Raw genomic sequence first — 17,502 nt, 5'->3', positions numbered from 1 at the left:
TGAGCAGGGCCGGTTCGGATTTAGACACGGCAGAACAGATCTCAGCGGCGTTGGAGTTATCAAAAATTAGATCGAGTTGTCGGTCCATGGAGTTTCTAACGTTGCTTAATTCATAAAGGCCGTTTGCTGCCATACCATCGATGAAAATATGATTATTTCGAGACTTAGATGACGGTTTATAGTGCATGAAAGTGGAGCGCAATGGCACATCCTCGACATCGGCTGGATTGAGTTTGGACCACGTAATATCCCATTTGTTAAAATCTCCAGCGACAAGCAGAAGATCGTTATCTCTCATGCGTGATGAAATTTCGCGTATACTTTCCAGATGTTTGTTAACAATAATGTCGTTACATGAGTTGTACGGTGGAATATACATGGCACCGATATAAACAAAAATATTGCCCAATCGAATTTTGACCCACAACTGTTCCATAGTTCGATCCGTCGGTGTAATTTCGCAAGATGAGAGAGAGCGAGAGCAGGCTATTAGAACACCACCACCGATGGAGAAAGTGCTGTTAGTGGTGGTTCTATCGCATCGGTAAATAGAATAGCGATCGTCGTTGAATAACTCATTGTTTATGTTATTGTTCAACCAGGTTTCAGTTAATATTACGATTTTGTATTCAGTTTCTGAAAGTACTAGTCTAAGATCATTCAGTTTTTTACGCAAGCCTCGAACATTTTGGTAATACATTGGTAGGTATGTTGTTGTTGTGTTGTTGATATTCAATTGCTATTCATCTGACGGACCGGCTTCCGCAGAATCATCAGTCCGTTTAGTGTTAACTCGTCGCGGTCTTTTTTTAGGAGCGGCTAAGCATTCAGGAGGAGATCTGATAGGTGTAGTGGTGACAAGCATTCGCTCGTTGAGATCCTGCTGTGGTTCAGTTGTAAACAAACCTGCATCGGTAGTGGTCATAGCAGGAGAGGAAATCGGACTAGGCTGCGAGTGCATATCTGTAAGAACATGTAGAGACCATCTGGAAACAGCCTGTAGAATTCATCTTTCGCTTTGATGTAAGTCTTCCTTTGCAAAACTTTATTAATTTTGTAAAAAAAAAAACAGAACAGGTTGATGTACGTTTACGTGAGTTGTAAACCATGTTACGTCTTTTATTCCTTTATTGTTCTTCTTTTCTGTGTTGTGGTTGTGGTTGGTTGTTTTGGTTCAGATTGCTTACGTACTAGAATTAATATGCATGCATTACTTAGTTACTAGCTGTAGGTCGTCGCCAGTTCAGTTCAGTTCTAATTCCCTCCGTCCCTGGATGTACTTGCTCTCCTCATCATGCACCACCGAACGGGTTTTGTGAGTGTGTTTGTCTGTCCTTCCAATCCATCGTAGAGATCTCGACCCATTTCCACCTTATGCTGCCTGGTCCAGCTGGAGCCGTTTGTCCTTGAGTGCGATCGAGTCCCGCAGTATAATGGCTACCAGCGGCACACTACCCATCACCATACAAACCCCCATGCAGTAGAAGCAGATCTCATACCCACCGGAAAGATCGCGCAGCAAACCTGTATTTTAGCAGTGTTTTTGATTTGTTTGTTTTTTTTTTTAGTTTTTGTGATGTGATGTGAAGATATTGAAGATGATAATAGTTAAGCATTTGGTGGATGGAAAAGATTTGGCAGTCGGCGAACAAGCGAACCGAGTGGAACACGATCGAACGAGAGCGAAGGAGTGGAAGAATGAAAGGACGAAACATCGAGAAAGAAAGAGGAAGAGAGAGAGAGAGAGAAAAAAGCAAGAGAAAAAGAAAGAAGACAAGGGCAAGAAATATGTTAGTAACGATGGGACGTTCGGTCCACACCGGTGGCGGATTTTGTGGAAAGTGCGACGGAATCGATAATTCTGGTTTCCGTCGGTTAAAAACCTGCTAGTGGTGGCACCGAGATTGCACCAATACTTTGGAACATCCGAACCAATCCATAGCTCGAGCTGATCCGTTCCGTCCCAAACAGATCGGCCAGCAGTACCGGAACCAGCAGGTACCAGCTGCCCAAGCACAGCCCGTAGCATCCGGCACTGATCACGATCACGAACCAGGCGTTGCTGCTCGTCGGGATGGTAAGTACGGCCGTTCCAGCACCAAGAATACTGTGGCGGAGACATCCAAAAATGCGAAAGCCATAATCGATTAAGAGATTAAGATTAAGAGATACTAACAAGAACAGTGTATCAACTCATCTACTTACCAGACAATGTAAGCCTTCTTGCGATCAAACAGATCCAAATCCGAGAGCCAGCCCAGAGCAAGTCGTCCAATCAAGTCTAAGGCCGCACTGACAGCAACCAAATAACCTGCCTCCGATTTGGTGTAGCCTAGGCACAGCATTTTGAAATTGTTGTTGTGATCACAGATTCCTTCCGGAAGTCGTCAAAAATAACACTTACCGGCAGAAATTACGTACGCTGGCAGATAGTAAAGCATGTACGGACATCCAACCGACATTAAAGCTACCGAGAGGCACATTAGTATGAACGTGATGTCCTGCAGGAGCGTAATGTCCAGGTACCTGGGTAGAAGACACAAAACCAGAGTACATCAAATTAACGGCAGATGTTTTTTGGAAAGCAGGCGATCTTAACACTTACTGGCTAATCTTTTCCAGCAACGTTGCGTTGTACACCGTGTACGGGTCCTCGTCGAAGATCTCGTCCAGATCGCAGACCGGTGTAGGTATGATCATGCTCTTGCTCAGCCCACGATTGTTGTTCTGCGCCAGCCCCTTCGTCGGTACCATCGCGCACATGTTGTTCGAGCTCATCACCGTCGGTAACGGGCCAGCATTAGGAGCGAGCGTCTTCGTCGGAACATCCTTTGATACCGGCTTGTCCAGCTCGTTCGGTGCCAGCAGCAGTGGTCCCAACAGTGGTGCCTCGCCACCACCACCACCTTCAGCCATTCCCAGTGTCGTCTGTGATCCAACCGGTTGATCCGTTGCTTGGGGCGGTGGCGGTTGTTGAGGTCGGGCCTGGTGCAACTGCTGCTGCTGCTGCTTGTAGCGCATACTGTTCCGCTTCGAGTCATAGCCACTGGCGCGGTTCTTATAGACGCACGTCGAATCGGTGCTCAAATCTTCGACCGAGTGCAGTATGCTGCAGCTACGGATCGACGAAATGGGCTTGAGAAAGATTGCACTCGAGAGGATATCTTTCAGTTCGTCTTCACTTTCTTGGAGCGTTTTTTCCGTAATGTTGACTAGAAAATGGATGGACGGGTTGTGGGTGGGCAGATACATAGGTAGGCAGAAAAGTATATAGATTATCCGCTCTTGCTTGGTGGCAAACAAGTAACACGAGTTTTTTTGTTTGCTTCAATAACACACACACACATACAGATATAGAGAGTGAAGGGGAAACAAATTTGGGGGACCTTGAATGTTATTGGTATCACGGATGGCTCAACCCGCCTAGTATGGGAGGTTAAGTTCTTACTGTCTGCAGTAGTACCACACAACAAGAGTTCCTTCTTAGCTTAAAGGGATAATCCTTGTTCACACTAAACTGTTAGACGTTACCAAGGAAATGATACTAGAGGAGACAACCCACCCCTAGCAAGATCTCATGCCGAAGGCTCTCTTTTAACTTCGTCATATCGTAATAGGTAAATTATAACACTGATAGTACATCTGCCTAGTCTGTGAAGTGCTAGTGTCCCGATGGTCTTATTGTTGCTTTGCTCCCTTTTGTTTTCCACACGCACACACATAGTTCCCTGTATCGGCACACACGGCACGCAATGACACACTAGTTATGGTTAACTCACTGTCATTCCATGTATTGGCCTATTCCAGGAAGAGCCTTTGGATGTTCCCCCAGCCCGGACCCGGAGCTGCTTACCGATTGTTTATTTTTTGCTTTGTTTTTGTAAAGTAAAACTATAATGGAAACATATTACAAATTAAATGTTTCTTGGCTTGAAACAGCTCACTCATTCGAGAGGTTATAAGGACATAGACTTGTGACCGAATGGACCGAAAGTAGTTACACCAACAAACTGGTACTTAAATTTCCAATCTATCCAAACCGAGCATCCCAAACAAGACTTCTTGGACCGAAAGTAGCTTAAACAGAGTTTGTGCAAATCTTAATCTTTAACATGAGACAAACTAACGAGAATGTGCATTTTTCATTTCAACGTTGATATTGTTTCAAGCCGGGTGTATTTCATCTTTTGTATACAGCCCATACAAATCAAAAAGGTTGGCAAACATAAACCATGAAAAAACCAAAAAACACAACACAAATGATAGTGTTAAAGTCTACTTCAATCAATGAGCGAGAAAGAAATGTGTAAGTAAAAAAACAGAAAAAAACACGATCGACACGGTTTGGTTGTGGGGTTGATAATGGGTCAGGTACACCATTTCCGGCATCATTACGGCAAGTAATGTTGTTGATGATGACAGTAAAAATCCGGACCAAAGGTAATGTAAAGTGATACTGAATGCTGTGTGATGTTTGTGCACATAATCGGACCGATATGCACACCGACATACACACACACACACACAGCCACGCACACACGTGTACATCGCCTCATACCTTTATTTCTCTTTTTGCTGTACTCTCCCTGAGCGCCTGTCTTGCTGAACGCACAGCATCACTACTACTGGGAGGTGCAAATGCCCATCTCTTTGCCCCCACCGTGGATCACGCTGAACACGTTGACGCGTTACATCACCTCCCGCACCGTTACAAATCACATGGACACAGTGTGTGGACCGATGCATCGTCCATGCCATTTGGCGGTAATTTATTCGATTTTAGTATTTTTTAAGCATCGCAACATTCTTTTTTCTTTTTTTTTTAAGTTCAGAACGTCTCAACGTATCAGTAAAGCGCGCGCTTGTTCTCTTACTAAGCCCCAAAATCGTATGGATGGTATTTTGGGGTTTGGTTTTGTTTTTTTTTATGGGGTGGCTACTTCTTAACAAAGTACAGATGAGAGATATTTTATCTGCAAAAAATCTAGAAAAAATTAGAAGCGATTTTATGTGCTGCTTAACAATTACCCGACGAAGGGCAAGATGGAGGAGCATATAAATGTGAGTGGAGTGGTGTTTGGTGGCGATGTGTAAGTGTTCCATTTCAAGGTATAAGTGTGTGTTGTTGTGAGTGTGTGTATGTGTGTGTCTGAGGATGTTCTTTTGGGAATAATGTATTTAATTTTGTTGTGTCTGCATGATGAGTTTTGTGAGTAAAATCGCAACATAAGTAACACTTGATTGTGGTGTACAGTCAATCACATACAGCCCCCGCTTAACACCCACGAAGCCGATTTGAAATGCTCCCGGCAAAGGGAGGAGGCTCGCGGACATAATGGCTAAAATTATAAGAAAAATAGTATGCATTATATTGGGAGATTTGTTTAAATAATAACACGATCAAACGACGAACGCACGTACGGCGTACCAATAGGACACTCTCGCCAAACCCTCAAAACCCACCCAACACGTGCAAGGTGGACACAGCTGACACGAATAAGCTCCTCCATGATGACTAGTACTAATTCCCACTTGTCTAATGAAACACCTTGCAACTCTGATCATGCTGTGGTGTGAGGTAACCGAATCGAGATGAAAGACTAGAACGATCCAAAGCAGTTGCCTAGATGCACATGCGCTCTCCTATGTTTGGGTGAAAAGTGTCTACAACTGTAAACGAATTCTAGCCGCCAAGAGACTCTCCGTCATGAACTAGAAAAGCCTAATGTCTATGCCAATCCCCACTATTCCATCCCCTGGACTGGCTGGCTATATGTGCTACACGAAGCGAAGAGAAGAAGAGCAACAAACCTAACGATGATCGAGTAGTGGAAGAGCAGCAAACACAAGACTAAACGGTTCTACGTCGACTTCTAGGTTTAGTTTCCCAAGATCTCAAAATCACCCTGTGCCCGCAACACAAAGCAATTGAACATTCAAAAAGGAAATAAGCCAAACAAATGATGATGAGGAAAAGGAACAAAGAAACGATGTTCACCTGACAGAGCAACTTCAACACAGACCCTAAACAGATTGTAAGAAAGTCGAACAAATCTCAGAAAGGACGATACCTCTATCCTCTAACCCCTCATGAGACGCCCTACCGCTTTAGCAAAACGTGTGTAAGGCATTTAGGTAAGGTATTTTTCTTGCGGATTTGCAAGAAAGAAAAAAAACACAAGAAACAACTCATAACAGTTTGCGCAGTAAAGCAGTAAAATGGAACTGCACCGAGAGTACGTGGAAGAGAGCGTAGAACACGTCGCACTTACCGAACTTGCTGTCGATCGTCAGGCTGTTGCGGTTCTGATCGTCCAGAAACAGATCCTCCAGGCAGCGCTTGCTCAGGTGGTCTTCGGATGAGCTGAGGTGGCCCAGGTTTTCCCGGAAATCGCTGCGGGACGAGAACTGTGTGCCTTCCTTCGAGGGGACAAGGTGTTGCTTCTTCTCAACCGGTCGGTAAAGAGCACCGGAAACGCATACGTGCAGCATACAACCACCTTGAAGGAAGAATTATTGGATTAGTGATCGTAAATCCTGAACAATTGACATAGAGTAATAGCTTCTTACCCAGTATCAGCAGTGTACCGTGAAATCCAAACAGATGTATCAACCGTTCGATCAGCATTGGAAAAACGAAGCTGCCGGCGGCCGTTCCCGAAATTGTGATACCGTTCGCTAGGGCGCGATGCTTTTCAAAGTACTGCGACACGATAACGATCCCAGGAGTGGTCGAAAGTCCTCCGCCAATACCTGTAGACATATAAAATATTAGAATAACCCAAACGACGCTACAGAAATCCGCAAACGCACCGGTCAATATTCCAAAGGTAAACAGCAGATGGTACATGCTCGTGGCAAAATAGCTCAGCGTAAGTCCGAGGCCGCAGAACACCCCACCAATGATGACCACGATCCGGCACGAGAACCGCTGGCACAGTGCGCTCGAGAGCGGTGCCAGCACCAGGCACAGTGCCGACAGTATCGCCGGTATCCAGGAGGCGGTCGTGGCCGACGCGTTCGGAAAGTTTTCCATTATCTCCACGTACAGCACGCCGTACGATTTGACCAGCCCGGCCACCCAGAACTGCACGGAGAAGGCGCCGAACACGATGATCCAACCGTACCCACCGTCCGGTGGGCTGTCATCGTCGTCCTCGCTCGTATCGGACGCTACCGGTTTCCGCTGCTTCTGGATGTGAAGCTTTTGTCTGGAAGAGGGTAGTGCAAGAATGTATGTGTGTTAGTTCCGGCTGGAGCTGCCATAAAGCTCTACAGTGCCTACCATAACTATATGGACAGTCGTTTTTGGCGATTTAGTTGAATTAAAATCCAGAAGCGATAAAAAAGTGAATCTTTGATTTGTGAAGAATGTGATTTCATACTTTCAAACCGATTTTTCAAAAAATAAATCTATTTGGGACAACAACATAACTAAGACACTGCCAAACAGTTTTGTTTTGGCAATAAATAATGCATTTTAAAAACGTTTTCAAATACAAGACCAATTGAACCAAAAATTAATAGAATTTATTTAAATTACAAGTTGATAAATATTCTCAATAAATTATTAAAACCTTCAAAAACAAGGAGTAAAAACACTTTTCAAATTCTGTAATAAATTATATGAGTATACTACCTTATACAGGTATATTTCGCTATACAAAGGTGCCTAAATAGACTACATGTGGGTCCGTAGCTCTGATTTTAGTAGCCATGATGGATGGAGATTTGTATGCAGATTGACAGATAGAGAATAAGGGTTACTAACGACTTTGTCTCAGTTGCAAAATAACTTTGGACTCCCAAGCTGTCAAATAAAAATTTGTCAAAATATGCTGGACTGATCGACCTGTAGTAATTTAATTTTATTGCGCTATACGCAAATTTTTAAATGTGACAGTTCTTTGAGCAGTTTGTACTAATTTAAAACATCAATTATCAAATAAATAAAAAAGATAAAATCTACCACTGCATGTGAAATTATACGAAAATTTGATATAATTTGACTGAAATTGAAAATTTGAATCCTTGAAATTTGACATACACCAATATTCGAGCGTTCGACCGCTCGAGAATATTTCACTGGGCCAGGCCTGTGGTACAATCGTCAACTCTTACGACTTAACAACATACCCGTCATGGGTTCAGGCCTAGGAAGGACCGTCCCCAAGGATGAACCGTCCCCCCATAGCAAGGATTGACTATCCGGTTGTGTGGTAATGAATTAAGTCTCGAAAGCCTGTATAGGCCAGCACGTCCGCGAAACACGTTACGTCAATTAGAAGAAAAGGTGTCTGACAAAAGCTGTTCGCCACTGTATCACTTTCGGATTGTAAGTAATTTTCATATAGTTATGGTAGGCACTGTAATTCTGTTTTTGGTGAATGTGATAGCACTTACTTTTTGTTTCGGATTTCACGCGATTTCGCTATCAGCGGCCGCGCGGTTAGGCTCGAGACAGTCAACAGGTTCTCGTTGTCGTCCTCGTCCAGCTCGGTCGAAGGCTGGGGCTCCACCGCTATAAATAAAAAGTGGACCATTAGCACGAACAAACACACACACACTCAACGACATTGCTATCAAAGATCTTACCAGTGTGTGGCTTGGCCAGGTTGTAGTGCGTATCGAGGGCCAGTGAGGAAGGTCGGAGCAGTGTATCGCTGCGTTCATCGCCGGCGCCGTTGGTCGTCGTCGTTGTCGTTCCAGCCACCGATTGCGCCGGGATGCCAAAGTCATCGAGCAGCAGGCTTGGACCTTCGGTGCCGGTCGTCGTCGTTGGTGCGGCCGTGGTCGAGACTGCAGCAGCGGTAACGACCGGTGCGGACTGGATCGAGAACATGGAGCCACTGTTCTCGAACTCGGCCAGCAGGGCAGCATTGAGAGGCGCCCGGCATCGCTGCTCCGGGATGGAGGGATGGTACACGCCGTCGAACCGGAGCCGGTTATCGTCCGCGTGGGGCTGTATTTCGATATCCTCCGAAAAGAGGCTTTGTGGGCGCAGGTACTGATTAAGACACTCCTGCGATGTCTGGCAGGGAAAAAAGATAAACGATACAGAGATTGATCAAACTAAATGCCCAAAACCTTAACCCCTTTATTATGCCCTTAATTTTGTTCCATTTTTATTATCCTCTTTTTTGCACAAAACCAATTTGGAAGGAAAAGCTCACTTACTCATACGCTATCCGCACGTGGCCACGAAAGACCTTGAAATGTCACGGGACATTCCAGATGACGAATGGTTCGCATGATTCACTTTACAAATCGAACTTTGTTGAAACTATTTAATCAATAACCCACCACAATGCATGACAAGTTAAAACGGCGCTGTGTAATGTCCCAAAGCAACACGCAACAATGCTCCCTTTCTTCACAATATGGAAGCAAAATGGCCCGAGAGAAGAAACCTCCCCGCTCCCACTCTTTTGATTTGTTTGTTTGCCCACGTGGCCCGCTGACAGGGCACGTGTCGTCCAGGGCTGTATTGCACAATATGGCGACCGTGCGCGCGAGCAGGAATCTGTTTTATTAATCCTATACAACAACTTTACCAAACTTACTAAACAACACATCTTTTTTATGGAGTTTGATTGTTGCTTCCAAACGTAAAAGTTGACCCATTAAATCATGTTAAATGCGCCTAACTGTACGGCACAGCGTGAAGTACCAGGCTGCTCCATCACGCTTTCGCGGGTTCGTTGCTTTATCAGTCAAACAAAATAGAGAAAAACTCGATCGATTGGAGCTTCACAATAGAGCAATGTTTCAATCGGCAGCAGCGAAATGCTCAGTCCGAGGGAGGGAGGAGTGTTGAACAAAAACCATTCTACATAGCATGTAATTTCCCTTGTCTTCCTCCCCCACTGTCCCATGTCTACGGGCCGAGTCCGGTGACAGCCATTATCGACAAAACTTTAAACTTTGTGCGCTGTAAGATCAGCTACAGCACAGAAAAGGAAGACGCACGTAAAGACGAAGAAGAGTTTGTTTATCGCTTTTTCCTCCCAAAAAATGGAGGAGCAAGGTCGTGCGAGATTGAAATTAATAGTTATGCTCATTAAACTTTGAAAAGCCTTCGGGTTTAGTACTTCTTTTTGGTTTTCGCTTTTGAGTGTGCGTGGACAAACTTTGTCTTTCGATGGCTTTGTTGTTCTGTGCCCGAATCGATCTGTGATAAGGCGAGTTTATGCATACAGTAGGATAGTGTGTTACCGAAGCAAATTCTTTTTTTTTTTTTGTTGTCTATAAACTCCAAACAAACGCTTGCGTCACGTACGTGTGGCAAACTTGCTCGAACGATGTTTATTATTTTTGAAAGCTGCTAAATTTAGCAATTTAACAATGCGAAAGGACACCAAATGCGCCGCAGCTTTCTCGTTGTATCGGAAAGGCGAGTGGCCTGCTGCGCTGGCCGGGTGCGTACTGTTTTCAACCCAATCATCAGCCCCAAGGGCAAACGGGAAAACCCACGGCCCGGAGACGTACCACCGAGGGTGTGGGTGACGTCTTTCCCGACCTGTCACTGCAACAGCTCTCGGTGTCGGCGCGGTGGTACATTGCCGGGGAGTGGTTGTCCCACGGCCATGGCCGTACATTTCCTGGCTGTGTGCACACAATAAATTGATTGATTTCCTCTCGCTCTTTCTCTCTCGCACTCTCTCCCTCTACTCTCTTTCTCTCTACTGAAAAAGCTCCTCATACAACAAATGCCAGCCGAACATGTTCATGAAGCAGCCCACACCAGACAATCTGCCGGAACAGTTCTGTAACGAAACCATTAAAGTGTTGTTGTTTTGTGCGCCTGTTCGACTGTCCTGGTGCTTGGGAGTGGAGGATTTTACCCAGTACAAAGACAGCACACCAACCTCACGATGGACGTGTGTGGGCGGGAGGATGTTGCATTGTTAATGCCACTTCAACCGGGAAACCCATGGGTGCAGGGTGGAAAGAAGGCATGATTATTACAGGCAATCAATACCAGTCATTCAGTGTGTGTCCCACAGGCTAATAATGATGTCATCGTTTTTCGTTTTGCAATTACTGCTACATAAAATGGTGTCACCCGTTTGCCGATGGAAGAAAGCGAAATAGAGGGTACGTGTGGTACCCGTGAGGAAGGAAACGATTAAAAAGGGAATTCCTAGGAATGCAATGTTGATTGTTTTGCGACTTTTAACGACGGGTTTATGTTAATTGCATGAACTCATGCTTAACGAAAGCTTTTTACTTGTTAAATATTTTGCTAAAAATTTAAGTATATTACTTTTTCTATAATGATCGCTTCAAACTATATCAAATTTCTAATTCACTTCTATCTTCTATCTGTTTGCAAACAGCCAGTAAACGAAACATGAAACTGTGAGTGAAAAATTAGATTTCTCCTTGGCAACCATGGTAAGCGCCTGAAAGTATGCAATTAAAATATATTTAATAATTTTACCAGATTTGCTGAAAAATCGATTAGAATAGCAAGGCAAACGTCCACTTAGTGTATTATTTCCTGGATTGCCTGGGTTGACAAGCTTCTTTGTCCAACCAATAACTCTTTGCATGTATATGTCCTATTGATCGACCCAATAAAGACGCTAAGTCAAGTACCATGTATTATTCATCCCATTGGTTGAGGGCTGAGTACGAGATAGCTGTACACGGCTAAAGCGATATTTTACGACTTTATCGTAAGGCTGGCTCGTATAGCAGGTGTTTGTGGTGGAATAAAATTAATGTTTAATGATTACTATCGCGATTAAAGTATCATTCATTAAAAGCATATTCAAACTGGCATTATCTGTCTAGTAAAAACTGGAATTATGTTGTGAGAAAATTGAAAGAGCAAAATTTTACTTCTCCATTTAGCAGAAACTTATTTTAACAGTATATCTCAGACGTTGTGGTACAGCTCTCTCTATTTTTGGATTCATATAACATCTAGAGATGCATTATTCCCTGTTTTTTGCTACGGGAGATCAAAGAATAACTTCAGACAGTGCGCAAACAACTGCTTTAATCGCAATATGGATGCATCATTTCCATACGGTTTTAGATTCTTACACCGGAGCAAACAACGATCCATATTCGTGATTCATTCTTATGTTAGATAGAACAACCGCTAACGGTCTGCTTTACATGTACCAATTTGTTCCGTTCTGCTGTAGCTGTCCTACAACACCATCAACCGCTTTTTCTGAGTTGCTCGGCCAGCGGATGGTTGGGCAGGTAACAATGTAACATGAACAGGTACTTTTTGATTGCTTTCGTTCAGTGCTCCAGTTGGACAATACCTTTATTGATCTACCAAGACACTTTAAAGATGTAGCACAAACATTAGCTAAAATGAATGCTGTTTGTAGTGCCTCAGATGGTTAAATCTTGAATTAAAGTGTATGTAGACCAGGTGGTCTCATAGCATGTTTTGTATAAGTCTTTCTCCGAGTTGCGCGAATAATGCGTCCCGGAGACATTCGCGTAACTCGGATGTTTACGTAAGTCGCATATCACGGTTTTCAGCCAAAATACTCTTGTTTAATAGTTATTTTTGATTAAAAATAGTGCTTTTATGCACTTTATTACTAATTTAATTCAATTTGTGTACAAAATGCGGCTATTTCTGTTTGTTTTTTTTTTTTACTACGGCCTGGCCGTATTAACCCCTTTCGAGGAAGGATCATCGGCTATTTCTGTTATTGTTATTTAAATTTTTTGGACATATTGCAATTCTTTTTTCACTTGACAATTGTTGGAGAAAATTGTACTGATTTGACATATAAACTGTCTAAAATAAACATTCGCGTAACTCGAGATTCGCGTTACTCGGGGAAAGACTGTAATTAAATTTAAACGTCACTTTGACTAGACGGGTGAATACTGTTGCTCAAACAGGCTCTATGGTAACTTGACGAATATACAAAATATTCTTTAAATCTCCTTTCAGAAGTAGAAGCGATAAAACTAAACCTTCTAAATACATACAGCTTGGGATAAGCCCTCCTGTATATTATACTGAGACGGTCTCGTGGTACAGTCGTCAACTCGTACGACTTAACAACATGCCCATCATGGGTTCAAGCCCCAAATAGACTGTGCCGCCATACGTAGGATTGACTGTCCTGCTATGGAGGGTAATCCCAAAGTCACTGAAAGCTAACCCCACAAATAGTACAGACAGGCCTTAACCGACAACGGTTGTTGAACCAAAAGAAAAAAAAAGTATATTAAACCCACACTCTCTAAAACTGTTATACAATGCAAACAGCTGATAGGCTTTTCAGCCTACGATCTTAAAAAGGAAAGGAGCCCGGTAATACGTAACTTATGAATACGTTACTTGTTGTATTAATTAAAAATAATGATAATATTGTAGCCAACATAGCTTAAATATGCAGACATCAAGATTATCCTTATTAAGATATAAATTTGACTAGTAAGGTGATTGAATGAATAACCTGCTCAATGCAATCGAAAAAAAAAAACAATAAATAATTCCGATGTTCAAATAATTGGATTAGATTTTTTTCCGTTGCCTTTCAAAAATAATCAATCATATGCCTGCCTCTTTCTTGCGCAATACGAAAGGCAGGAAAACTGTGGTTAAAAATAAACAAAGCCATCATTAAATTATATCCCCCATGTTCTCCACACACCAATTACTCGGCAAAAATACTCCGAGCTGCAAAAGATCCGAAAAAGAAGCAAAGAACGATACGAAAATAATGATCATTTATTAGAGACAGCGCACATTAACAATGGCACTGCGGCACACCGGACCAACAAACAACTGCGGCAGAGAGGACCACCGTGCATAGCAAAAAAAGGGGGGGGGCGATGATAACTGCAGCCACCCAGTGTTTGCCATCCACGCTCCAACCAATGGCTGGAACCTAACGATGGTGTGTTGCCTGCCTGTGTCTGTGACCCACATTTTATGCAGCATCCACCGGCATAGCGCCGCACCACACAAAGAGTCGCTGATACAAAGTGCAAGGGCACACGACCCACTTGCCGTGGCATCCGCAGATGCACCGAGCGCGCTAGCTTCCGCCATTGCATTCCACATCCACCCTGGTAGGATGACAAAGAGGAAGAGTTTTGGTGGCTTTATTTTTGCCCTATATGTGTGTGTGCTTATGTGTGATCGTCTTTGTTTTAATTAATAACTCTCGCGCTCCCCGCATAGAGCGACGATGATGCATCAGTGCCTTGCAGCGAGCTTATTTCCGTTCAGCTGTTGTTTGCCGATGTGTAGGCCCGAAAGCCCGGCGGGCTCGTTGAGAGTGAAACTCTAAACCTCACCCAATGCTCGCCTACTACTGCATCCCGTGTTTCGTAACCATCCGTCGTCAGTAGCGTAGATCCTGCCTGCTGCAGCACAACAGAGCAAAGTGACACACAACATCCCCCCCCCGTAGCCCGAAGCCATCGCAATGTCTGTCTATCTCAACGCCTACTCCGCGCTCAGTACTCTCGGCTCCTCAATGTTCCTGCTCCAAAACTCTCGGAGCACGTTCCTGCGCAAGTACGCTACCGGTTCTGGTTTCATCGTCATCATCATCGGTATCATCATCCCCGATTGCCACTGTAAGCAAATGATACCTTCACCCACAAAGAGAGGAAAGAATGGGCCGGATCTCCGACCACACCGTGTTGTGATCCGTACCTCCGTGTGAGGGAGTTGGTGGAGATGGAACAATATCGATTTTCCACGAACTTGTGCAGCTGCGGCTGCTGCTGCTGCTGCTGCTGCTGCTGCTGCTGCAACAGTGCCTCCAAAACCCCCCAGCTAAATGACAAGGGCAGCCGCTTCCTCTCCTTAACAATCCCCTTGCCACGCCTCACTTACCTGGAGATTCCATTCTTTTGGCAGAGACATTTTTCGTAGATGGATGTGGCGAACTTTCCGTTCTTGAAACTTGGTTTCATTGGACTGCTAACGGTGTTTGCTGGTTCCGTGGTTCGTTTCTTCGGTCGGCAGTAGTTTTCCGGCGGTGTGCTGTGGACACACGACAAGATGGCACCAGAGCAGATGAACCTGCTACTTCCCGAGCTGCTTACCCAAAACACACACAGTTGCCGCCGTCCACGTTCACGACAGTTGTGCTAGACAAGCCTCCACTGTAATACTGCTGTTACTGTTGCTGCTAGCTCGTACTCGTACTTCCCGGAAATGAGAACGACGATGTGTCTTCCGTTCCTCACACTCTCTTTGTGTGTGTGTGTATGTGTCTAGTCACGCATTTTGTACGGCGCAGGAAATTGGAACTCTTTCTGTGGCACGAAACGCTTCTCTTTGTTGGGTTTTCCAGAATTTGCCGAATGTCCCGAATGACGAATTTTTCAACAATTGTTCACTACAGTATTGTCACGCGGTCCTCACCCGCTGAGGAGGATTTAATCTAGAATTTTCCTATGCGCGAAGTTCGAAGATGTCGCCTCCAACTTCAATGTCTAACTATTGCAATACGGTATAGTGTAGTCTAATACTATGGTGCCTAAGTGTGTCTTCGTAATGTTGACTGAGGTTATTAACTGCTGCTCCAGTCTAGAGCACCAGTTTATGTAATACTATCACCACTGAACTTGTCTTTCAGACAATTCTACTTTGGTGGTGGTGTGGTGGTAAAGCTATACCTCTCTCTTTCTCTATCTCTCTTTTTGCTGTAACCTCTTTCTTTCTGTGCTTGCTTCGATTTGGCAATCCGTTTCTTGTGTACCTCCTGCACTGGCTACTGTACACGTAACACTCGCAAAAATTACAACACCCTTGTAAGGATGTGTAGTAGGCGAGAACCGGACAGATAAAGGCCTTCACACGAAGACCCAAACCAAATTAAAACAAAAAAACAAAAAACGTCCAGAGTATACGTAATCCGACACGGTGTCGAACCTTTTGAGCCTAACTTTTTTTTCTGTCCGGGGCTAGTTCCAGCCAGTCCCGTACAAATTATCTAACTATATCACACACTGCGCGCGGGTGGTCGTTGGTTAAAAGCCAAATTCTTTTCTCTCTTCTCACAACTGGAAGCGTGGAAAATTCGGTGGTTTTAGTTGCTTCTTTTTTCACCTGCACACACGCGCGAGAACACACACTTGGATCGTTACCAGAATTCTCGAGGAGAGGGGAGGCAAGGAAGGCTGGTCAGGACAGCAGAGCCTGATTCTATTGGAATTAGGTACTTGCACAAAACACAACTCCGGCGGTGCACTGAGCGCAGTGGTCGAAAAGAAAATGACTGCCCGTGGACAGTGGACCACCCCGTGCAAGTACAGCCTTCCTTATGGTGGGCTAACTTTTCTTGGCTTCTCCGAGGTTTTCTTTTTTCTGCGAGCCGGAGCATTTGGGCCAGAATGGGATGGCATCACAATTATCCTGACGGTAGGTTTCGGGTATAGTTCTCTTCCACTCCTGCGCACATTTGTTATCAGACGATTTGTACCGTTTTGGCGATGGCTGCACGTGCGCACTTCGGATGTTTTCGGTCGGTTTTGTGTCGGTGGTCGGTGCTGGCAGGGAATGACAGAATCAGGTGGCGAATCAGGCGAGTTATCATAAACGTTTGAATCCAGGGTTGGATAGAATACAAATTTCTAGATTTTGTAGATTTTTTTTTTGATGTTTTGAAGAAACTCGTTTATTTTTTAAGAGGTATATTCTAACAAATTATGATACGATTGAAACATAAACAGCAATTTGCTACACAGAAGTTTTTAATGAAAATTCTACAATATGGAAATGGTATCAATTGCCACTATCCTCGTCTAAACTGCATTTTAATGTCATTGACCTTGCATTGACCTTGGCATAGTAGACAACTATAACACACTTTCCGTTGCTCTCAGATGTTGTTGGTAATGATCGTGAAAGATATCGATTGCTATCTGTGTGATCTTCGACAGGAATTTAAAACCTTACACCTCGTAAATGATACCTGAGATATCGGTACATCAAAAATATTGAACATGTTGTGCCTTTTAGAAGTTTTATAGAGCATATTACATCTCTCAATAAACTCATCTTATTAGCAGTTGGAATTAGCAAGGTGCTGACGGTTGTTTTTATCTCTATTGTTGTGAGAAGATCGTGTGGCTTGCTTTGATTATCTCAGAATTGATTCTATGCAATCAAACGCTACTTTGCATTTCTACTCGTCAGAGCCTCTGATCTATCTTCTATAATACAAATTCTAGCAACGACTAACGGTGCGTTACTGCAGGGCTTCTTGGACCATTTCGCTTCAAAAGCAACGACTGTTGCATACCAGAACAAAGAGTCAATTAGTTCTCTCTCTCATTTTTGGAGTGCAATAATGATCAAAGAAGACCAGGATGAAGAAACATTATACAATGCAATCCGGCCATGTTTTCAAATCTCATATCAAGATTTTCAAAAATACAACAATAAAGCCAGGGACGCATAATAATATTGGTGAAAACATTTACGGAGTCTGTCACCAGAAGTGAAATATGAATTGAGCTCTGCGGGGCAGCAAATTGAAACGGGATAAA

The 17,502-nt window shown here is 43.9% G+C and overlaps 1 protein-coding gene across 1 annotated transcript; it reads right to left on the bottom strand.

Annotated features, from left to right (window-relative positions):
* Window positions 1-1,078: 1,078 nt before the first annotated feature.
* On the bottom strand, window positions 1,079-16,266 carry LOC121598576. The gene is made up of 11 exons (XM_041925607.1): window positions 14,840-16,266; window positions 8,596-9,031; window positions 8,404-8,521; window positions 6,814-7,211; window positions 6,571-6,753; window positions 6,273-6,500; window positions 2,606-3,212; window positions 2,405-2,526; window positions 2,206-2,332; window positions 1,884-2,107; window positions 1,079-1,524 (listed from the first exon to the last, which is right to left on the bottom strand). Exons 1-11 carry the CDS (start codon window positions 14,867-14,869, stop codon window positions 1,373-1,375), a joined length of 2,625 nt encoding a protein of 874 aa, XP_041781541.1. The 5' UTR covers window positions 14,870-16,266; the 3' UTR covers window positions 1,079-1,372.
* Window positions 16,267-17,502: the final 1,236 nt, after the last annotated feature.

This window comes from Anopheles merus, chromosome 3L (assembly GCF_017562075.2).
Source record: "Anopheles merus strain MAF chromosome 3L, AmerM5.1, whole genome shotgun sequence".
NCBI classification, from domain to species: Eukaryota; Metazoa; Arthropoda; class Insecta; order Diptera; family Culicidae; genus Anopheles; species Anopheles merus.
The sequence above is the reverse complement of the archived record's forward strand: the minus strand, read 5'-3'. Positions and strand labels throughout refer to the sequence as shown.